The following is a 24,346-nucleotide window of genomic DNA, read 5'->3' as shown; positions in this document are numbered from 1 at the left end:
CTCCCCCACATTTTTGAATGGATTTTGTTTCACAATCCTCTCCAGGGTGCGGTTATCCCTATTGCTTGTACACTTTTTTTTGCTTTTACATCTTTTTTTCCCCCCTTCGCCTCTCTATTAATGTGCTTAGACACAGAGCTCTGTGAACAGCCAGCCTCTTTTGCAATGACCTTTTGTGTCTTGCCCTCCTTGTGCAAGGTGTCAGTGGTCATCTTTTGGACAACTGTCAAGTCAGCAGTCTTCCACATGATTGTGTAGCCTACAGAACTAGATTGAGACCATTTAAAGGCTTTGCAGGTGTTTTGAGTTAATTAGCTGATTAGAGTGTGGCACCAGGTGTCTTCAATATTGAATCTTTTCACAATATTCAAATTTTCTGAGATACTGAATTTGGGATTTTCCTTAGTTGTCAGTTATAATCATCAAAATTAAAAGAAATAAACATTAGAAATATATTAGTATGTGTGTAATGAATGAATATTATATACAAGTTTCACTTTTTGAATGGAATTAGTGAAATAAGTCAACTTTTTGGTGATATTCTAATTATATGACCAGCACCTGTATACACTCAGAATGTCCAGTTCTGATAAGTCACTAGCCAGGCGCTGCACAACATCTGACCACTGGATTTACAAAAATCAGGTATAAGAAGTGTTTCAACATTTAACATCAACTACTGTTCAACACGAGTTAAGACGAAAGTAATTTAAAAGTAATCTAAAAGTAGTCTGATTATGTTACCTAAAATGGATTATTATGGATTACATTACCAACTACGATTTTTGTCATACAAATTAAAATCCATTCCTGATTCCAAACTGCAAGTAATATAGCTCTGTGTGTGTGTGTGTGTGTGTGTGTGTGTCTGTACAATATATATATAGTTTTTTTTTACCTACCACACAATAAAACATGGGGGACAAATCACAGATCTGCCGTTCAAAATATTTGGGTCAGGAATTTTTTTTTTTTTTTTTTAAGAAATGTATACTTCTATTCCACAAGCATGCATTAAATTGAGCAAAAGTGTCAGTAAAGGAGTTTTTACATTGTTACAAAAGATTTATAGTTTAAATAAATGCGGTTGACTTTCGGTTCGTTAAAGACTTCTGGAAAAATGTATAGTGGCTTCCCCAAAAATATTAAGTAGGGCGACTGTGTTTCTTAAGCAGCAAATCAGCATATTAGAATGATTTCTGAAGGATCATTTGACACAGTAATGATGCTGAAAATTCAACTTTGCCATTGCAGGAATAAACTACATTTTAAAATGTATTCAAGTTATTTTAAACTGTTATAATATTATTGGTTTTACTGTATTTTTGTTTTTATTAAATAGCGTAAGAGACTTTAAAATCATACCAGCCCCAAAAATATAAATGGTAGTGCTGAAGTGGGATATGATCCATGTATTGAGACCAGATATCTTAGAGTTCTCTTAAGATGGGTTCTTATGACTTTGGCCAGTGAGCATTCACTTAGTACTAAGTTTCAACCACACTCTTGTACTTGCCTTCTCTTTCACTCTCCTTCACTCTTAATCTCTCGTTTCCTCTCCCTTCCCTCATTCTCTCATGGTCGGGGGTCTGAGGTTAAAAGCCACTCTTGTCACTCATGGTTTTCCTGCTGACATCAGCCACTCACCTAAGAGAAAGAATAAGGAGAGCGTTTTTCCTCCTTTTTAAAAGAAGGCAATAGTTGACACAGACGTGGAAAAGCACTCAAATTTAGAGGAATGTTCCTGCATCAGCGTGGCAGACGACACTAACAGGGTTACAGGAGTGCCGCCCCTTTCAGCCCTGCAGCCTCCTAATGGGGCACAAATGCAAGCCTGCTGCTCAACTACAGATGCAGCTTGCACATCGAGTCTTCATACATACTGTAACAATTACTTTAAGTGTACGAGAGAGTAAACAGGACTGGATTACGTTTTTAAGGTGGCATGTTACCTAAGAACTGGTAGCAGTGTTATAAATAATAATATTTTGTAATATTTTGTTTTCATTCTAGTTTTAGTAAGCCATTTTAGAAATATATATATCTCTAAAGTTATGTTTTTATTTCAGTTTTAGTTATTTATTTATTGGCTTGGCATCTAGCTGAAATAAACAGTTTTTATAAATATTTTATAATAAGTATTTAGAATATGTAGTTAGTATTTAATAAGTATTTTTATTTCAATTCATGTTTTTTATTTAATGAAACATTTTTTTATTATGTTAATATATTAATTATTACCTATGACTACAACTAATTACCTATAACTAACCTAAAACGTAAAATATTATATTATTAAATATTAAATTATAATTTTATTTGAATCAATTAATATAGTTCTTTTTTTTTCTATTGACTTGAGAAAAGAGTCAGATTTCCAACTAGAGTACTGTTCTATCAGTGTGTCTGACTGACTCCCTTGCAAAAAATGCAAATATACCCAACATTGTTTATATTTTTTCTTGTGTTCACTCTCCCTAGCCTCAGCTTGTGAGTTTGCAGAAATAGTTGAGCTACTCCTGAAGGCCGGAGCTGACCCATCAATCAAAGATCAAGAAGGCTCCCTTCCAGAAGAGGTGACAGAGTCTAGCGCTATCTCCTCTCTCCTGCGCCAGTACACTGCTCCCAAAGGCTAAATCTCACTCTGTGAAATCTCACTCCAAAAATCAAACCAAACCCACATGATCAAGTTAAAAGTTCATACAAACTGTGCTCCTCATCCACATGGTACATGCCTGCGGTCAAACTGACACTAGTTCCAGACCTGAACTCAATCAGTTCAGCATTCTAGAACTATTATCATTGATTCCATTTGGCTCTGAAGCACAGTTGTTATACTTTCAAACAGTTAAGTTCAGACAACCTGTCCTCCCTCGTCCTAGAATGATACATTCCAATGAATGTGTTAATGTTGTTACTATTAAAGACATGGAAACACACAATGGTGTCCCTTTTTTTTTTTTACTTTTTTGCTACTTGTTTTAAATTAACCAAAAATTGGTAAATGTAAAGCAATGCGCCAATTATTATATAAATTATGTAAGTGATTCCAAAACTGGAGGGAATTGAGGTTTGTTAAGCTAAGCCATACACATTTTTTTCTGATTTAATGGATATTAAAACCTCTTTTTGATTCTCAGTTTAGACATTAAAAAATGCAATAGTTACAGTACACAAAAATTTAACAATTTTAACAATTTAAATTTTTAACTGCAGAGGATCCACTTGCTCACCAGTGGATCCTCTGCAGTTAATGGGTGCTGTCAGAATGAGAGTCCAAACAGATGATAAAAACATCACAATAATCCACAACCAATCCAGTCCATTAATTAGCATCTTGTGAAGCGAAAAGCTGCCTTTGTTTTTTTTTTTTTGGAGAAATCCATCAAGGGGATTTATCTTTAAACTAATATTTCTGGTCAAAATCCAAAGAGACTCTCATTCTGAAGGCGCCCATCCACTGCAAAGAATTCTCTTGTAAGTGGTAAACGTCTCCAAATCTGTTCCAATGAAGAAACAAACTCCTCTACATCTCGGATTGCCTAAGGATTAGTCAATTTTAAGGATATTTTCATGTGTGGGTTAATTATTCCTTTAATAGTAAGTGTAGCACAATTCTATAGTGCATAAGTTGTTCTACTCATTGGTCTCTGGAGGGTAACCTCTGATCAGTGCCTCCTTTCTGTTATCATAGAATTTTTGGTTGGTGAAGCTTTATTTGAATTTTTATGCTTTAAAACAACAAATACACTGGATGACTTTGTGTGTTTTTTACATTCTCCAATCCGCCAACACATATTAGAAATCCTCAAAACTCTATTTTACCCAATGCTCTAGAGCTGATAGACATTTGTTCAAAAACAATCTCAAGTATGAGATTGAGATCTCAAGTATGATGGACTGAATAAAAACAGGACTCAAGTGGAGGAATGAGAAACATTGGCCGGGTTTGGGTCTGTAGAGCTGCATCCCTCCTCGAGGGCAAGATCCTCTGTCTGTCGCTTTAGATATTCTATAGACAGGCAGGAATTATGGTATCGGTTTGTTTGTGAAGGCTGTTTGTCCCTTATTCCGGTAATTTCCATAAATCTGCTGGAGTTGGGGGAGGCTCAATGCCGCTGACGGCATCCTCCGTGGGCTTGTCTGCACGACAGTGACACTAAGCCCATTACGTTTCCATTATGTGCCTCAATTTCCCCCTGAGCTCTTCACTTTTGACACGGACTCCTCTAAAATCATGTTCCATATTGCTCAGCTTTCTTTACTTAACGTTTATGCATTTTTACAAGTCGCCTCTCTGGATGCTTCCCTAAAACCATTAGTGGCAGATGGTGGAGGTTTGTTACTCTCACTCGTTCTCTCTCTCACTGGCTGTCCCTTTCACTTTCTCTCTTTTTTTCTGTCTCTTTCTCTATTCAGCCGGTTGTCCAGCTTATAAATGGAATGGCATGTACTGGGCTACTTTTAATGCAATGCTTTACTCCACCCTCACTTAGAATTTGCCAGCCAGCAAAAAATGCTGAAAAATATCCCACTAATATCAAAAAAAAAAAAGGTAATATTTTTGTAGACCAACGCGAACGTGTAATTACATTTAATGTCACCGACAACCTATATAGTTCCATTTAGCCGCTTGTTAACAATGGGTTTACTGATGTATTAACCAGAAACCCATAAAAAAACAAGCAATGGAACTGAAAGAGCTAAAATTCAAACTCAAAGGTTTTGCATCATCCCTGCAACTCTTAATAAATAGAGTGTCCAAATTGGCACACTATGCAATGCACTTATACACTGTTTATACTTATGCACTATGTAGGCTTCTTAACCGCGTAGTGTATGAAATAAGTAAGCTTACTTAGGAGACGCTGAGTATTATTACATTTCAAACTGGATGGTGCATTGACCAATCAGAATCAAGAATTCCAGAGTTCCAGTCAATTAAAGGCCAAGGTCAATCTGATGCATTGAGTAGGCTATCAATATGAGCACAGCTTCTTTATTACATCAAATGCAAATGAAAATACTGCCCACTAAGTTACACCTCTACAGTTATACTGACACGTGACCATTTGTCCTTGCAAAATGACCCTTTCTTTATTTGTATGGCTGTTGAATTAAAATGCCAAACAAGATGCCAGTGAACGTCATCATACACAAGAGAAAAAATAGCCGGTCTGTGCAGCCCAGATTACATTTAAGGTGAATAACTATTTGCATGTTAATTTATTCCTTCTCACCCGGGAGGCTGGTGAATCGTTAGCTTCAGGAAGTTCGTAATAAAAGCTCGCAGATCGATGATAATGGCATTTGCGCTTGTGTTTGTCATCTTTGCAAAAGCAACAGTGCAGGAATTTGCTCCGATTTATATGTATACTAGTGCTGTAAGTGGCGTGTAAATTATCCCAACTGTCTTTGTCGCTGTTTATCTTTGTAAGACTGAACTATTAAAGGCCGAACAGTAATGGCCGCGGCAGCCCCAATCAATGGCTGAGTGAAATCTGCTTGTTTGTGGCGCGTTTCTCTATTTTATTTTTTCCGTTTTTTTTTTTTTTTTCATAAATATTGCTTTCATACCATTAAATCGATACGTCTCCCATGTTTTCCACTTAAGCACAGCCTAACATATAACCTAACCTTACTAATACATATTAAATGTGTTGTTTTAGATAACACATTTTGCCTCTTTTATGCAATGGGATATTTCAGGCAATGGATTTGTCGATACAAAACACCAAACGGTTAATAGCACCTATAGTAGTGTCTATGCATGATATATATCCGTAAATAAATAGGCCTTCGCTTTTTTTTTTTTTGGTAAATGGAATGCGCATTCCCATTCAAGTGGAATACACATATTAAAATGCACGTGTCCTAATTGTAGCCTGCTGCATCTTTTGTCTGTTGTGTTTTACTCACAGTTGTGTTTTCTGGCCGTTGAGAACGTCAAGCAGCCTGTTTGTCCTCATTTCACAGAGCAGTTTACAATTAGGTAACATTTAGAGGATTAGGGAAGGTTTGACCAAACAGCAATCTGCTCCAGTCTATGGAAGCAGAAGGATGAGCGCGTGGAAACGGCGAACAGATGTGCGTCTGATCAAAGTTCCACATGTTTGTGTGTGTGGCGGGCTTTGCAGAAATGTTATTCCTTTGTTCCCGTGCAACCAAAATGTATTATACACATAGATATTTTTTTGTAGTTAATAACCGCGAATTGGTTTGTTCACGTGCACAATAGGCTACCGCCAATTTACAAAACAAACAACAACAAAAATGGTATTGCTTGGAATATGCAAAGTGCATATTACAATTGGGTAATTCAGTTAGAGCCCCTCATAAACACTTAAAAACCTTGCTTGGTCAATTCCTTTTGCAACCAATTTCCAATTTTAATTGAGATGACATCATTAAACATGGTGACGTCAGTAGTTGAGTTTAACGACTTTAAACCACTGCTGTGATATTATACATTTCTTATATATATATATGTATATATATATTCTGTGTTATACTAAGCTGTTTATCTTTACATTCAAGATCAATAAAAGCATGTAAAGTAAATAAAAAAGAACATTGCAGTAACCCAAAGACAATTCGGCTTTATTTCTCCATATAGATTTGACTGTACACAATTCATACCATTGGACAGAAGGCATATAGGACTAAATTCAGTGCTCTTTTTTTCTTTTTTCTTTTTTTTTTCAAAGATCCATAGCAATAAATAGTGCTCATGAAACAAGACTGTCGACACTGTTTGAGACTTTACAAAATTTACAGCCATTAAGACTCAACATAGATTCAACAAAACATATTTCTGAGTGGTTATTTTTCTTTTTTCCATGTTGCTCTTTGTTAGCTTATATGTTCACTCTTTCAGCATAGCTTCATCTTAACTCAATTTTCCATTATGTGGGTCAAAATTCTGCCACAACTAATTTTCCTCACGTTTACAATTGTATCCCCAGTTTTGTAGTTTTACATCAACTCACTGCACTCTCCCATGATCAACCTCTTCATAACACTGACATATGTACCCATAACAGGAATAAATAACACTAAATCCTCATAGTTGTTGCTTAAATGTGTCAAATAAGAAAAAAAACTACAGTGTAAATTTCCCTTTCACATGTTTTGCTTGATAATAATTGATGAGGCCATTAAGGTACTTGTGTCTGTGTAATAGAACTTGTCATCTGTTCTGATATCCATTTTTGCTCATGAAGCAATGAGTACGAAACAAAAATGGCAATTGTAAACAAAGGTATTTTGATGGTTAAAAAAACCTTATCAATAACAAATAAACTGAACTGTAACGGAAATAAATATTAACTTTAATTTTAATCTTTTAAACTATTTATTTTGTTTCATTTTGCCCCAAAATATGTGGAAAAAAAACACTGAACGGACAGGGACCATTGACAACTCAGAGCAGTGCATGCGGATTCATCCTTATTAAAAATAATTTTGATCTATTCTTCAGACCTAATGTGAAGGGCCATCTCTAGTAGAGTCGTTTAGAAAGTTTCAACCATCAAAATCCCAAACCCTTGTAAGTAGGAAAGATACACTTGTGCCACTTGTTTAAATATCTCCCCTTGTTCGGTGCGCTCCTCTTTTTCCTGTATTCAGCCTGCCGTGTGCAGTCGAGGAGGAATATACAGTAAAGTGCGTCGCCATTTTGAATGTGGACAGTTCTCTTCCTCATTCGGAAGCATGCATGGACCCTCTTGTTCTCAAAAACGTGGTGGATCGTGATTGTTTTTCCAGGGTGGTCTGGGGTTTGAACGCCATTCGCAGCTGCACACCATTTCATGCTGGAAATCGTCCAATCCAGTTTTGAGAACAATGAAAAAACACGAGTTATAAAATTATGATACAGAGCAGACATTCCACGGTGGGTTACTCGTATCAGTGCGCCATTCAGCAAAGTCAAGCCACCGTGATAAAGTAGGTGCTGTTTTGGGCCTCACTGCACAAACGTCACCAGTTCTTGGAAAGACGTCTATAAAATCTTCAGATTTCTTGTCCATAGTACCGCACTTTCCATTATGACCTTTGACCTCAGAACTGGGAGTGGTCCATTTCATCAAGCCACGAGGCAGGGCTGGTGGGGAAGTCTGGGTAGCCCGTGCTGCTTCCTGTCGACAGGTCAGAGGTGGGTCCGCCGGCCATTGCTCTCAGAGCTTGACCTACATTAGGCTGACCGCCCTGACCCATGATGCCGTCTATGTTGAAGCCTAAGTTGTTGAGCAGCGGGGTGTGGCCTGGGAGGGAAGTGATGGATGAGGGGGACTGTGGCAGGCCGTAGGGACTTCCTGCCCGCAGGTCATGGTATGGCTGCCCACCCCCCTCCAGGGAGAAGCTCCCGTTAAGCATGTTGCCGTTCGTGACATCTCCGACGCTTCCATACAAGCCGTTAGCATGACCAAGGTCTGACAGGATTTGGTCTTCTGTTGGAAAGAGCAGACAAAATCGGTTTCAAGATCGTTTCCAAAAAAATACAGCTACACTGAAAATACATTTTCACTCAGAAGTTGATAGTAAATATCACAATTATTTAGAAATAATTGGCAAGTAACATTGGATTAAATGTGAAATTTTGAGGTTGAGAGAATGAGTAGTATTTTTTTGTAAAAAAAAAAAAAAAAATTTAATCTTATAAAACTTTCTATTCTTCAAACAATCCTGAAAATATTTTTAACAAAAATATTAAGCAGCACGACTGTTTTCAATATTGATAATAATAATAAAAATACATTTTTTTTTTTGAGCATCGAATCAGCATATTAGAATGATTTCTGAAGGATCATGTGACACTGAATACTTGAGTAATTGCTGTAGAAAATATATCTTTGCCATCACAGGAATAAATTATATTAAAAAAACTTACTGACACCAAGCTTTTGAATGGTGGTGTATAGATGTTTTTACACATAGAAGAAGAATTGTAGTTATGACAAAGACCTCATTAACACGGGGGTTACATGCTTCTGGAAATATCTGAGCATTTGTGATTTACTCCGTACACACAGGAGCACAACCAGTCTCTGTTCTTTCAACCACACAACAAAGGCCCTGTGTGCTTTCTCTCTAATCAACTAAAAGCTTCACAAATTTTATAGCGTTTGTGCATCGCTGCTTTCATTTTGCATAAACATGGCTCTAGACTTTTATGAATTCTCAAAACGGGTTGACAAAAATGAAATAATCATAAAAAAACAGCAGAACCAAAAACCTCATTTGAATATTCCAAACAATCCACCAAGTGGCATATTTTCAAAAGGAAGGAAATGAATGATTTAAGGGAAATAAAAGAAGAGAGAGAAAAACAACGCAAGGCATCATGGGAGATGTAAACAGACTCACCTCTGAAACTAAGTTCGCTATCGCTGAGTCCTGCATCATCGGCTGAGCTCTCCTTCTCTGTCTTACTGGACCCTCGATTGCGTTTGACGCTTTTGTAGAACTGACCCCAGCGGTGCCGACCAGCGTCCTTCTTCAGCCGTTTCTCTTTTGCTCGCCTGTTTTGAAACCACACCTGTGGACAGACAAGCCTGAGTAAAGACACCCATTGAATCATATAAAACACTTAAGCTTGAAGTCTGACTTATAGTCTGACCTGCACTACTCTCATGTCCAGCCCCGTCTCTGAGGAGAGCTGCTCGCGCACATGTCGTGCAGGCTTAGGCGAGTTCTTGTAGGCGCTTTTGAGCGTCTCCAGCTGTTTGGCTGTGATGGTGGTTCGTGGACGTTTTGCTCCTGTCTCTGAATCATCTGTAACAGTCAAATTTGAAGAACTTTAAAATTTTCATTACTGTGCTGTCATTGGTTGGTCAAACCGCGCCACTTATTTGTGACCCTGCAGCACAAGAGCAGTCATAAGTAGTATGGGTATATTTGTAGCAATAGCCAAAAATACATTGTCTGGGTCAAAATGATAGAGTTTTCTTTTATGCCCAAAATGATGAGAATATTAAGTAAAAATTGTTCCATGAATATATTTTGTAAATTTCCTACCTTAAATATATCAAAACTACATTTTTTATTGATATTATGCATTTCTAAAGACTTTCACTTTAAAGGCAATTTTCTCAATATTTCGATTTTTTGCACCCTCAGATTCCAGTTTTTCAAATAGCTGTATCTCGGACAAATATTGTCCTGTCCTAACAAACCATACATCAATGGAAAGCTTATTTATAGATTACATTTTCTTTTTTTTTCTTTTTTACCCTTTTGTGGTCCAGATTCACATTTATAGATTTATTTGCATATTAATATGGAGAACTAAATATTTTTACTGTACTGTTTATTATTCTCACCAAGGCTAGATTTTTTGAGCAAAACACAGTATAAATTTAATAATTTTAAATAGTATTTAGTGCCGGCAACAATTAATTGTGATTATTTGCATCCAAAATAAAAGTTTATGTACATTATATATGTGTGTGTACTGTGTATATTTATTATTTATACTTTATATAAAGACACACACATTTGGTATATATTTAGAAAATATTTACATGTATTTGCATGCACATATTTATATTTATATAATTTAAATAATATATAAATAGATTTAAAATATAAACAAAACGTATTTATCTTAAATATATTCATACATGTGTGTGTATTTATATATAAATAATCAATATAAACAGTACACACACATATATTATGTACACAAAAACTTTTATTTTGGATGCGTTGCCCAGCACTAATATTATTACAATTTAAAATAACTGTTTTCTATTTGAATACATTTCAAAATAGTTGTGTTGTGTACAAATTTTTGTGGAAACCATGATAAGTTTAGTTTTTCAGGATTCTTTGATGAATAGAAACTAAAAAATAAAAGAAAAAAATCTATTTCAATATATAAAATCTTTTATAACATAAAATACTGATCCATTAAGCAATAAAACAGTCAATTGTTTTCTAAGGAGTTCATAATATTTTAAATAACCAACTTCTGAAATAACTTTCATAATGAAAAACACAAGCATAAAGGTGAAAGGTAGTAGTAGCAGGACTAAACCGAACTCAAAAAAGTGAATAAAAACACTTAAATTCAACTAAACTGATTCGCTGTTGAAGAAAGTGAAGCAAATTTCTCAAACATTAGGCAAAATGTCAGGAGCTCATCTATTTTGAGGTATGAGTAAGTACGAGTTTGTGGGATGCTTTGAGTGAAAGTGCTCACACATGGCCAGTCGATACTCTCCTGAAACTGTCACACTGTGGCGGAAGAGGGAATAAATCTCTTCTGAGAATGGCATGCCAGTGCGAGTTATTGGGGCCCTACCGTAAAAGTGCATTGCATCACTTAATATAATCAATCAACAGCTCACAGAAATCTCCATAAATACAGCGTGAGGGGCTTTCAGAGGCAGATCCATGAGAGGTCAGATCACCGAGGGGCTTAATATGCCAGACTCTGAGACCCCACAAGACTGTAGTTAATGATGATTTTGTCTCCTTACTACCATCCTGTTGCCTCCTCTGATCTCTCAGTGTCTCTTTATAATTTTAAAAGGAGAAGTTAATTACACCATCTCCACTCCTGAACTTTGCTGTCAGAATGATTTCCAATTGTGACAGAAAATCCAGCAACGTGGGCAAAGTCTGGGACAGTGCTTCTATATACCACAGCCACTGTCTAAAAACATTTTAAATGCCAGTTCAGCAAACAGCCACTATTCTCAATGGGTCAGTAGCAACTGGCATAACTCATCTATATAAATATTAATATATTTTTATTAAAATGTCATCTATCTATCTATCTATCTATCTATATGTGTATCTATATGTGTATCTATTATCTAACTAATAAAAAGTGAATTCTTAATTACATCGTTCTCTAGGAACATCATTTCACTGTTTTTGCCATGTTTTGTTCTTTAAAACATTCCATCATATGTAATAAAATTACAGAACTTGATATGATTTGAAAAATAACATAAAAAATATTCAACGGACGATTAAAAATATATATTTAAATTACTTATTGAGGGTCGAAATCCTAATGTAGGTAAACTCTCAGTCACTTACTGAGCAATGGTTTTTACTTCTTTCCCTAACTTGCCATTGTTTAAAAACAATCAAGAATAACTGCTGTATATTTCTGGAATTCTGATATAGATTTCCGACTGCTTTTAAAGAAATACTTCCTCAAATTAAAACACAGATGTGTAACAAAACTCAATATATATTGCATAAGATGAGCGGTCCAATTGTTGGTTCCAGAAGGTAATTATTTACACTGATCTGAAGATGACAGCTCACCATTTTGTTTGGCTGTTTCGTAGTCCTCTTTGCACACGAGCCTCCCGTCCTCCATGAGGTAGAACTCATCACCGGTGGCCAGCTGCCTGCTGCACATTACACAAGCGAAGCAGTGAAGGTGGTACACAAAGTCCTGAGCTTTCCGGACCACCTGCGTCGGGGGAATCCCCTGCTGGCACGATGCACATTTTGTCCCAAAACGCCTGCAAGTACAAATATAGACACTTCAGTTTGATACAGATTCAGATTCAGGTATTAAGCCTTAATTACCAGCAATAGCAGCCACAAAGACATGATTCCTATTTTCCGTTGAGCCGGTTTATAACCATTTGTTCAATGATTTTCACATAATTAATACATTATTTTATGTCTAATCCATATTCCAAGGTTACAATTATGGCCAATAACAGAAGCAAAAGCAAACATGACGCAGAAGTTTTCTATATCTATGGGTGTTTTGCTACATCCAAACAGTGACAGAATATTACAGATTTTGTGAACAAATGCTTATTTACAAACTTGTGTTTATGTTCATTGACATTAAATTGAGTATTTTTCTTTTTCTTCTAAGAGTGTGATACATTTTGAATACTTCTTTTTGCCATTAAATATAAAAATGTTGACATTTGCCTGGTTTTGTTATTTAGATAAGTGCATTAAAGCCGATATATACATATGTAATATGAAACATTTTATTTTGTGAAAAATTTTTTTATAATCATGTATAGAGTATATATGCATGTATATAAATATGTTAATTTGTACATATACCTATACATTTAAATATTCAAATGATATAATTAGTTCAAAACATAAGTATTAATATATACAAATATCAAATATATATATATATATATATATATATATATATATATATATATATATAAGTATCATGTTTTAATGCTACCTATTTTGATAAGTGTGTTAAAGCTGATACATATAATTTGAAAACATTTTCTTTGTGAACAAATCTACAGATGGTGGAATATAACTAATCATGTATAATAAATCATATATTTTTTTAATTATGTTAAAATAACGTTTTTATTGACATTTTTTTACTCACAAAGTTATGTAATATAAAAATTTTTTTTTTAGAAAGCTCTTTTTTCTGTATTATTAAATGTTAAAATGAACATTAGTTAAGATTATGTAATGATGTAAAAGTATTATTCATTCTTAGTTCATGTTAACTTATGTTTTTAACCAATTTTAACAATTAAAACCTTATTGTAAAGTGTTACCCAAACTTGTTTTAGGGATTAAGCATCATTACATCTTGAATTTTCCTGTGGCTATTTTCATAAGCAATCGTTTTATAAATGCAAAGGCTGTGATAAGTTAACAAAAGCTCAGAATACTATAGCAGGCATTTTTCTTTGTGCTTGTCATGTCCCTGGAGTTGACAAATGGTCTTGATCAATGTAGCAGAGGCAAAAGGATTCACAGGAGAGAGAGAGAGAGAGGCCACTGAATCCACATACAGAATGCCCCATAAAGCACTGAGTCAGAATATGCTGTAAATCACAGTGTGAATACTCCTAAATAAACCCTCCTTTAACTTAACCAAGGTGAAGTTTTTGCAACATGAACTGGAAGGCCAGCCCCCGCCCCCTCGCCTGTGAACCACCAGCATTTGCTCCTCCATCCCCCTCTCCATCTTCCTCAGCAGCACCACCACGGTCTTAACATTAAAATCCCTTCTTTTGTCCCCACGGGCTTGCTAATAAAGTTAGCCTCCACTCTGAGTCTTGCTATAGCGTTTTAGGTCTCATTGAAGCCTGTGACATTAAAACCTCTCAAACATGATTTGGTAAAAGCCACTACTGATCCTGTTTTGGATAAAAGTCAAACTTAATTTCCTTCCTTAAAGCCAAGAGGAAAATCCAATCGCTAAAAAAAAGAAGAAAAGAAGAAAGAAAGGAAGGGAAGACACAGGAAAGATGAGTAAAAAAAATGCTAAGTTGCTTTCTTGTGTTCTTCTAAAGCACTGGGAATTGAATTTGGGAACATGCGGTCTTTGCGGCTGAGTTCCAGCACACTGTGCTTCCTAACCTGACACAAGAAAAATGAAACACTGCACTTTATTAACCATGACAGAGAATCTATGTGCCAGCCTTTCCTCGAACATACTCCCACACACACACACACACACACAGAGAGAGAGAGACACAGAGACACAGGCTAGTGCCAAACAGCACTAAAAAGCACAAGGAATCACATGTGAAATGCCTCTGTGTGAAGAAATTTGACAAAGCTTTTGTCTGAATGTTTTATGTCATGCTCTCCAGTCCTTGATAATTCATGCAGCCAATATAGTGACCGAAACAATGTCCAACATAGAATCGAAATTAAATAACATCTCATCATATTATGTCCAATGATGTACTGGACTACATAAGATTTTGCTCCATTAATGACTTAAAATACACATTTATTTAATTGGATAAGTAAAGGTTGAATGTCTTCTATTTGTTTAGCTATGTGATCTCTATTTGTCATATTCTAAAAAGAATTAATATTCATAATCGCGTCACATTTTGCTTTGCATACATCAACAAGCTTAAATGTGCTTAAGGTATTTATGATTTTATTGTTTAGCTTCATAAAATGTATTAAACAACAATAAAAAAGGGAACTGGATAGATAGATAGATAGATAGATAGATAGATAGATAGATAGATAGATAGATAGATAGATAGATAGATAGATAGATAGATAGATAGATAGATAGATAGATAGATAGATAGATAGATAGATAGATAGATAGATAGATAGATAGATAGATATGGGCATAAAACATTGATATAAGATAGATACTGATGGTGGGGAAAGGTAAATGCTAACAGTGCAAGAGAACATGGACTCACTTGAAGAAATCCTCTTTGCAGTAGACATTCCCCGCGCGAGAGAAACACTTGTCTGCTAGGAGCGCGTGACAGTCGGCACACTTGAGACATTTTGAGTGCCAGTGTCGATCCAACACCTTCAAAATAAACTTATCCAGGATGTGTTGACTGCAGCCTGCGCACTGAGGGATCTCTGGAGAAACACATGCACAGAAAGCGATTTAGGTCAAATGTGCTTAATGAAATGCGTAACTTGGTTTAAACAATATTTAGATAAAGTAACACTTTATGAAATTTCAATAGGTTTAATAATTTTAAGTCAATAACAAATATGGTTGCATTATATAATGCTGACAGTCCTTTAGGTATTACACATTCAAATATACAGAAATGTCCTGACATTACGTTTCATACTTTATATATATTCCTTTAATTGAAAAAGCTATTGATCTGTAGTAATCTTGGGTAGGCCTATAGAAGCAGCAACGATCATATTTAAAGATCTCAAATACGTACGTATAACCTTCTGTTGAGATGGAAGAACATACTGGGGATACATTTACTTTTTAAACATGTCATTAGCATTTAATATTTGTAAAAAGTAAACGACATCACACAAAAAAACTGACGAAGAACAGCATTGAAAAAGACAAGAATAAAAACAAATAAATGTATAGCCTATAATAATATCATGCGCATGGAATTGTTATAATAAATAAGACTTGTATAAAACAAGTTAAACAAAGAGTATTTAATATTAAAATATATAAATGATAATTATTAGTGCTTAATAAGTAATTAACGGACTTCAGAGATTATTGTGAAAGTAATTTGAGGACTTTCCGCAAGACAACCTATGGGACCGGTAAAGGCTGGACAGGTGAGGAAAGGTGTCCATTTCATGGTAAATAATCAATATCCCAGAAGAAAACAGGCGAGGACAAGAGGACATTGAGGATAAAATCATATAACTGGTCCATCGATCCTTTAACAGAGACAGTCTGTCACTTCAATTACTGTTGCTCAAGAACATGTGCACGAACAAAACAAACACACAAATCAGAAATCTTAAACCAAACAGAAATAAAATGCAATTGATATTATTCCTTAAAATAGAGGAAATCAGTTTAAGCGTTCAGAGAACGAGAGAAATACTCTGTATAATTTCTTCAAATCACAATATCATGACATCTAATATCGATATTTGACCTCTGATCCTGTATACTTTCTGTCGACAAGTTCTCAAACGTGCTGTTTCAATGGATTCAACAAAAGCCAGGATTCTAATATGACGCAAGAGGATAGTATTTTTTTTTTTTTCAAATAAATAATTTTAATACCAGCAGGTGCTAAAATCCGTAATCACCTGAATAGCGTTTTATGCGTAGTGTAAACGTGCGGCAAATGTCTTAAAGTTCATCAAAACTGGCCTCTACAGCAACCATATAGCTAATAATATCACAATGACAGAGAACAGTGTTATCCACAAACACCATCAACACTAAAACAATGCTAGAAAACACTGTAACATAAAATACAGACATACATCAAATAAATGAACATAACATCAAACACACACACACACATTTTCAACGTAATGCAAACAAATGTGATTCTGTGAATGACGTTTACTAATAAAATAACTAGCATTTTTGTTTGGTTGGTTTTTACAATTTTACTTAACACAATATTTTACCGTAAAATTGTGCGAGTTAAATATGTTAAATATATCTTGCCTCAGTATATCCTATAGTATTTTAAAATATAAAATAATGTTATGTTGATTTAATTTACAGGTAATTAACTATTTTTACAGTAGCATTTTCCATTCTTGTTCCGCTGAAATGACTGCTGATAGTGCTGTGTGTGTGGTGCTGAAAGAACAGCGCCCAGCGCAGCTTCACTCATTCAACCGTCTTCAGCTTTTAACGCTCATTTAGTCTGAGGAATCTATTTGCTTAGCCAGTCAGTTAAAAGATGGCTACCACAACGTGCCTTCCTTTCACTTCAAAGTATGCATCTGAAATATACCAATTCACTTTTGGTTTGTTTGATACTGGTTTTAAATCTTTGTTTTATCATTCAACGCTTTCTCATTTAAATCTGGTTGTCGTGCTTCTATTTTCGAATGTTTTCTTTTTTTAAAACATATGTTGGTTTTAAAGCACCTTATTCATTTGAATAATAATATTTAGATCCATACCGCAAGAACAGATTATTCTTAAAATAATCCTCACTTAATCCATCATTTACACGACAAGGGGGGCTGAGTAGCAATATCTTTTAATCTGCTATTATTTAATGAAATTAAGCATTCGCCACTGACAGATCTATATTGCCTACTTAACCTTTTGACCATTCTTTAACAAATTAATAAATAAATAAATGGTTCGTTTTCTTTCTAATTATTTTCCAGCATTTTTATCAGTGTTCAGTGAAATACAGTTTGATATTTTATTACGAACGGATCTAGTGACTAAAATTATGTTTTCTCTTTTTTGAAAGAGGTAGAAACCAAGTCTGGTTCAAACAAGACGAGGTCCATCTGTACATTTCTGAAGCAAGACTGTGAATAATTAGGTCAGGAATTTATCAAATTCAAACTCCATCTTGATGGTGAGATCAGATTATATAGGCCTAACGCAGATTAATTTGCGACTGATAAAGACCAGATGCGAAGATAATAGGCAATGCCTTTTTAAAAAATTAAATGTTCGTGTGGGCCTACTGTATCTAAATGGTCTTATAATCTCTTCTTCATTGTGACAAATAACATGGGATACACTCTGCCACATTTAACCACAGCATTATAGAAACTCGGATTAATTGTTTTTGTTTAAGGATATATATTTGTTTAATTTCTAGCACCTAGACTGTTGTTCCCCAACCAACCAAACTTGTTAAAAAGATGCAATGTAACTGTTGTAGCCAGCTGTGCGATCTAAAATTAGTCTGACTAATCAGAAATCAGTCTGGCTATATATATATATATATATATATATATATATATATATATATACTGTGATATTATAAATCTACACTTACACCAGACACATTTTTACGATGCTATTGTGTGAATTCTGTTGCAGAAGCTCAGTTACGATCATATTCAAAAAGAACATTCATCTGTTCTCATCACAAAATAATATTTGTTAATCTGATAGACTCGAGATTAGATCAGAATTTCCGATTAACGAAGTATATGCTATAGTTAAAGCTATTTAGATTAAAATAATAATATACAATATGTCTGGATTGATTTTACCACCCAGATAGTGGTTTACATATAATTCCCCAGTGGAGTTTAATTAAAAGCTACATATTATTTAACAGTGGTGGCCTGCAGACGCCCGGAGGAGGCCTGCCGATTTTCTGATGAACTAATCAATATAAGCAGAAGATAAAGCCCTTACGTTGCAGTGGCACTCCGAGGATGTCCGGCAGACCCTTCACCGCGCTCTCGCCGGGCAACACAGCCGCACTTTGCATCATTTTCATCCAGTCCGAGAAAACGCACACATGCACCCGCTCGCGGAGGTCGGAGAATCTCAGATGTGCGTAAAATAATTGTTCTCCCCGGATAGTCTCCTTTTACAGTCCTCGCGCCTGTGGTTATCCTCGTGAAATAGTCGCGCGTGAGTTCGAGCTCGTGCGTTCTTTCGCTGTGTGTCACACAAACCGCTTGATTCATTCACACTGCAGGGGCGGCCCTGACGTCACATCCCCGGGGGGCCAATGGGAGGCGTGGACAGGAGCGAGAGGGGCGGGAACTTCTTCGGCTTGCACTCTCAGGTGAGCAGAAAAAGCGATAAGGAAGTGATGAGGATAAGTACGGTGCCGCGACTGAAACCACAGGATTTGAAGTGTTTTAAACAATTGTGTGACATGGCAGGGGCCAGTCAAGCAAGTAACGTAAATATTAGGACTACGTGAATATTTAACACCTAGTTTCATTTCAGCGTTGCTTTAGTTGATACTTATATATTGAGATGTAGGCTTCTGTAGCCTGTTTAGATATAGCCTAGCTAGACTGTAAACACATGAATAACAAAAAATACGTAAAATATTCGTAAATCCTGTAAATTGATTGCTTGTAAGTTAACTTAACATACACTGTAAAATAAAATAAAAAATACGTTACTAGTAGGATAATAAAATGTTTTACTGTATGAAATTGTAAAAAATAAAAGAATGCATTTACAGTTATATTTATAGAATTACAGTTATAAATTATCCCCACATTCTGAGAAAATGTATATGTAGAAGGCTATAGGCTACTCACTGTAAGATAACTTATACTGTTAAAATTGCTTAAAAATATGTAGTGAATTCCATTCATGCACAGTTACATTAGTTTACATTTTATTTAAAAGTAGTTGGTTTCTTTTTAATCTAATCTTTTCATCAGTCTACATGTACACTTTAAATGGCTGAAATTAGCTCTCATAATTTCGCCCTGTTGACCAGGACAGTTCGCAGGACAAACACACTCAACAGTGCCTGGAATACGTTTGTAAAAAAAAAAAAAAAACTCAAGTGAACCTTTACTTTGTTTATCAGCAGTCTCGACACAGTCGATCCCATGGCCGCGGGAAGTGGGGGTGCTGGGGGTGCTGCAGCACCCCCTAGTGACGAGAGGGAGATAAAAAAAATGTGGGCCTATTAAACTATTTTGCACAATTTATAAATTCCTTATGAATATTTTAGAAAATGATTTTGACACACGCAGTCTATTACGTATATTTTGGATTTTAATTTCATATTTTGAGGCCTAATCAACACGGGTTCGGAAGTTACGTTGTCGACGTCAGGCAGGCAGGTTTGGTCGCCGAGTAACGAGGTTTCCCGCTCGTTCCATGCAGAATACATCCATCTTTATTTAATACAGCGCACCTCGACATTTGGACACCTGTAACCAGGGCACCCCGCCTGCATGTAACTCAGGTAAGAGCATGGTGCTGCCGCGCTTGTAACATTTATTTTTTTGGCAACGAGTGTGGGATCCGCTTTGACTAGCCAAGCAATTGTAAGTAGTATACTATAGTATTTTTGGAAGGTGGTGGGGATGGAGAGTATTATTTCGTTCGTGTGTTCTTTGCGTAATGGTTGTGGAGAACTGTTAAATAACGTTTAAATAGTCGGAGATTATTTCCTTGTGGTTTGTGTAAAAAGGTTGGAGATGGAGACAGAAAGCTTTATACTGTGCGTGTGTTTTTTGCGTAATGGATGTGGAGAACTGTTCAATAAACAAATTGCTTAAATAGTCAGAGATTATTTCCTTGTGGTCTGCGTAAAAAGATTTTGGAGTTAATAGAGTTGCATGTGACATAAACGTGCAGTGACTCAAGCCAGCTGACCAAATCGATTGCATTGTTTTAGCATTATTGTGAAGTTTGATTAATTATATTTTGTTGTAATATTATTTGTTGTCTCTAAATAAGTTGCATGTATGTATAGGCTATCTGAAATTGTAATGAAAGTAATTATTTCGTTTTCTTTCGATTATTAAACTATTATTTCTGATTCTGCTTCTGCTTCAGATTAATAGCGCATTGCGCATATCTGAGAACTGAAGTCTGTACGTTTCAGACCCTGGCTGGCTGTGCACTGAAGTGTATATGACAATAAAAGTAGTAAATCTCAATGTATTTATTTTTTAAATGTATTTTAAATGGGCCTATAGGCTCATAGGTTTTTTGTCCAAAAAAAAATAAATAAAAAAATTCACAGCACCCCCTGTTCAAAATTACTTCCCGCGGCCCTGGTCGATCCTGACAGGACTCATTTCATTCGAGCTTTCTCCCTCCGGAGAGAGCGGAGTTCAAGCGAGATGAACTCAATCTTCACTTCCAATTCTCTTCATGGACAGTATAATGCGGCGCGTGAGCTCGCGAGCTCTGACAGTCACCGCTTCATGAAAACAAGCTTCAGTCTGGAGCAGTCAGTCTCTCCATCGTCAGTCTGGCTGCTTTTCCACGTAACCTGTATCATGTCTGTTTTTGAGTGTTTCGTTATACCCCACTCCTCTCATGCTCATTTTTACAACTAGCCTACATCAAAAGCACGTTTTTATATTTCAACATATGGTTTTCAAGCTCTGTGAAATGCTGTAATCAAGAAGATACAGTAAACGGCTGATGCGCAAAAGGCAAAACTGTGCATATAGGCTACTGTAATTTTTATTTTTTAAATAAAAATTAGGTTCGGTTATTTCAAATGGCAATTCATTCTATTAAATTATATCAGAATGCATTAATTCTACCTACCGTCTTACAAACAATTCTATCCAACACACAACACTTAACTGATTTTATATCTCTCAGACTGCTGGTCAGTCTTGTTGAAACCAGTTAATGCCATATTTCAGAACACCAATTAAATGAAAGGCAATTCTTCCACTTGAGACTGGAGGCACACAAAGTAACATCTAAAACAGATCAAATCGTCTCGTTTATACAGCTGCACGTACGTATATCAATCCCTGATAATCTTGCTTGCCTGATGTAGGCTAAGAAAAAAAAATGTATAAAATTATAAATCATGGACAGCTATATGTTACAGGAATATGTAGGCTATATAAGACGTGGATGTCATCAAAGTCCGATTATCTCAAGTTTTAAACCCCGTCCACAGTCTTGCTTAATGGCTCCAGTGTAATCACCCGATTCGAACGTTATCACTCGATTGAATGGGGCGTTATCAGCGGTTATCAGCCCATAGAAATGGGCCAGGAGGGGCCTCCTGTGCCTACTAGTAGGCTCAGAAGGCCGTGATCATCCATCCAAATGGTTGATCACCCACAAATATACAAGAGAAGACTCCAGATCCAATCCCAGAATTCCTGCTCACCGGTAATCGGAAGTCTACTGGACGAATGCGGGAACGTTGCGATATTTCCTGCTTAATATTTTCAGGTAAGACTATTAAAATTATAAAAATGAGCATTTAAACTGTAATGGAAAACAATACATACACTCGTATTGCGTGTCATGATTGTTGATATGAGATAACCGTATTGCGATGTGTCTGCAAACGTTATCGCTAGACCATATTACGTTATTAGCCTGTCGTTACGTTAACGTTGCATGCTTTATTATGTGAGCATTAATGTTGCTAATATGAGTTTGTATTTACGCCTGAAGCTAATGGGGGAATTAAGTTTCTAGTTAAACTGTCAAAATTACTTTTTACACTCATACCGGCTTATATTGTGTATGCTCGATAACGCCTCACTGAAGCCAGATCATTGGACTAATGTAACCCATATTGACTTGAGGGAAATATTAAACACAAGACGTATTTTACGACTGTTTGGAAACCTTGGGATCTTGACTAGAGTGTAAAATAAAGTTCTGTGGGTTTGAACCAAGCTTGGCTGGATTTGATCCTATATCAGGAGGCTTTGGATCTGTCTTTCTATCTATATACCTACTCAAAAAAATAAAGGGAATACTTAACAACACAATATAACCCACAAGTGTTCCCTTTATTTTTTTTTAGCAGTTTATATATATAGCTAGCTAGCTGTGTATCTATTTATATAATCTATCTAGCTCGATGTGTATTTATCTATCTATCTATCTATCTTGCAATCTATATATCTAGCTAGCTGTATCTAACTATCGCATCAAATATCCCTCATCTGACTGCATCCCATTTTCACTCATGTGTTTCTGTCTTTTAGGCTGTGATAAGAAGTACGGTACGGGTTGCACTTTGCTTTATGTAATAATTGTCAAATATTTTGATTTCAGATATGGGAAAAGCTCTTAAGATGAGCACACGTTTCAGGAACGTTAAAATTAAGTTGGTGAGGAGGTCTATCGCTGGCCCTGCGAAGTTTTCTTACCTCAGTCAAGGTCTTCCCCAGCCCAGCTACAAACAGACCCACCCTTCAGACCCTTCTATTACATCTCAACCTGCTGAACCTGATGATGCGACACAAGCTGTTCTGAGAGCGCATACAGTAAGGCAAAGAAGAGAGAGCTTCATGCCTGGGATGCAGTCAAGGATGAGATGCTTAAGGTGACATTTGAATGTACAGCACCGATCACTACCCAGTGTGCTGTCTGCTGAGAACATGCTGATTATAGGTGCATTGAGTGCAGCTCCACTGCAGTGTTCTGTGAGGTTTGCCTGAAGAGGATTCACAGAAATTCACTGCATCTTCCTGAAAAGTGGAATGTAAGAACAATAGTCTTACATTGCTATTGCTATACTTGCATACAGACAGCAAACTCACAGTGATGTCAACAGATTCATTAGATACTTCAAATTGTTTTAGCACTATGCAGTATCAACTGTTAGTGTCACAAGTTTGTTGTTTTAAAAACATTAGAGCTATCCATCTTTCTTACAGAATGTTTACTATGAGCCATCCTCCCTGGGGTTATTCTTATATTTAACTGAAGGCCATGGCACCCATGCTGTGTACACAAAGGACATGAAGATCATTGTCAGCACAGGTTTGTCATTTTACCTGATACAAACTCTTAATGTATGTAATTTTATTGACAGGTTAAGGAATTCAATCCTATTACATGTGGAGTAATGATTTCTTTTAAGGAATTAATCAAATTTGTGACGCAATAAAAAAAAAAAGTCATGATAGTTATAGTTTATATACTATCATGATAGGTAAAAATGTATAGCCTGAATCCACTGTAAGTCGCTTTGGATAAAAGCGTCTGCTAAATGCATACATTTAATTTAATTTATACTGATATGTTAGTCTCTATAGTACTACTAGGTTATGTTTTTATGTTATTTTGCTCTTTATATTTGGCAGGACGGCTCTGCACCATTACAGACACCATGTGTGCGTGTGAACCAGAAACCTGTACTCTGCTGAGATATGGGCTCCGGCCAGCAACAGACACAATCCCCAGACAGACAGCCTTCTCCATCCCTCTGCTAGAGCTTTCTGTTTCTCTGTCACTGGAGTGTCAGGTTTCTGTTGAGGGTTTTTCGCAACACCCCATATCCCATTTTAGGCATCACCACTTCCGACAAAGAAGTTTGATTGATATTTGCCCACAATTAAATGATGGAACAATATGCCCAGCATGTCCAAAGGTTGGTTATAATTCCAGCGTGGTTCTTGTTTGATTAAATTAATGGCATAGAAATAAAATCTGAATTAATATCAAACTTAAAAGTTAATTTGTGTATGTAGTATTGTAATAGAATAGTAATAGTATAAATGTATAAAC

The 24,346-nt window shown here is 35.9% G+C and overlaps 2 protein-coding genes and 1 long non-coding RNA gene across 3 annotated transcripts in view; 2 read left to right on the top strand and 1 right to left on the bottom strand.

Moving 5' to 3' along the window:
• The window catches only part of acbd6 (acyl-CoA binding domain containing 6), a 34,823-nt gene extending 31,881 nt beyond the window's left edge, over nucleotides 1-2,942 (top strand). Inside the window, exon 8 of the mRNA XM_026269397.1 lies at nucleotides 2,482-2,942. Coding sequence (XP_026125182.1) covers nucleotides 2,482-2,636 — 155 coding nt within the window. The 3' untranslated portion in view covers nucleotides 2,637-2,942. The remainder of the gene's footprint in view (nucleotides 1-2,481) is intronic.
• A 4,977-nt stretch (nucleotides 2,943-7,919) lies between these two features.
• LOC113107131 (LIM/homeobox protein Lhx4-like) lies at nucleotides 7,920-18,853 on the bottom strand. Its single transcript, XM_026269396.1, has 6 exons — nucleotides 18,548-18,853; nucleotides 15,156-15,327; nucleotides 12,286-12,488; nucleotides 9,620-9,774; nucleotides 9,367-9,538; nucleotides 7,920-8,450 (listed from the first exon to the last, which is right to left on the bottom strand). The coding sequence occupies exons 1-6, from the start codon at nucleotides 18,630-18,632 to the stop codon at nucleotides 8,062-8,064; spliced, it is 1,176 nt and encodes a 391-aa protein (XP_026125181.1). The 5' UTR covers nucleotides 18,633-18,853; the 3' UTR covers nucleotides 7,920-8,061.
• A 3,150-nt stretch (nucleotides 18,854-22,003) lies between these two features.
• On the top strand, nucleotides 22,004-23,556 carry LOC113106724 (uncharacterized). Its single transcript, XR_003292558.1, has 3 exons — nucleotides 22,004-22,048; nucleotides 22,889-23,318; nucleotides 23,494-23,556. It is a non-coding gene; the product is annotated as an uncharacterized LOC113106724 (long non-coding RNA).
• Nucleotides 23,557-24,346: the final 790 nt, after the last annotated feature.

Source organism: Carassius auratus, chromosome 8, assembly GCF_003368295.1.
Source record: "Carassius auratus strain Wakin chromosome 8, ASM336829v1, whole genome shotgun sequence".
In the NCBI taxonomy this organism is placed as follows: domain Eukaryota; kingdom Metazoa; phylum Chordata; class Actinopteri; order Cypriniformes; family Cyprinidae; genus Carassius; species Carassius auratus.
The sequence above is the reverse complement of the archived record's forward strand: the minus strand, read 5'-3'. Positions and strand labels throughout refer to the sequence as shown.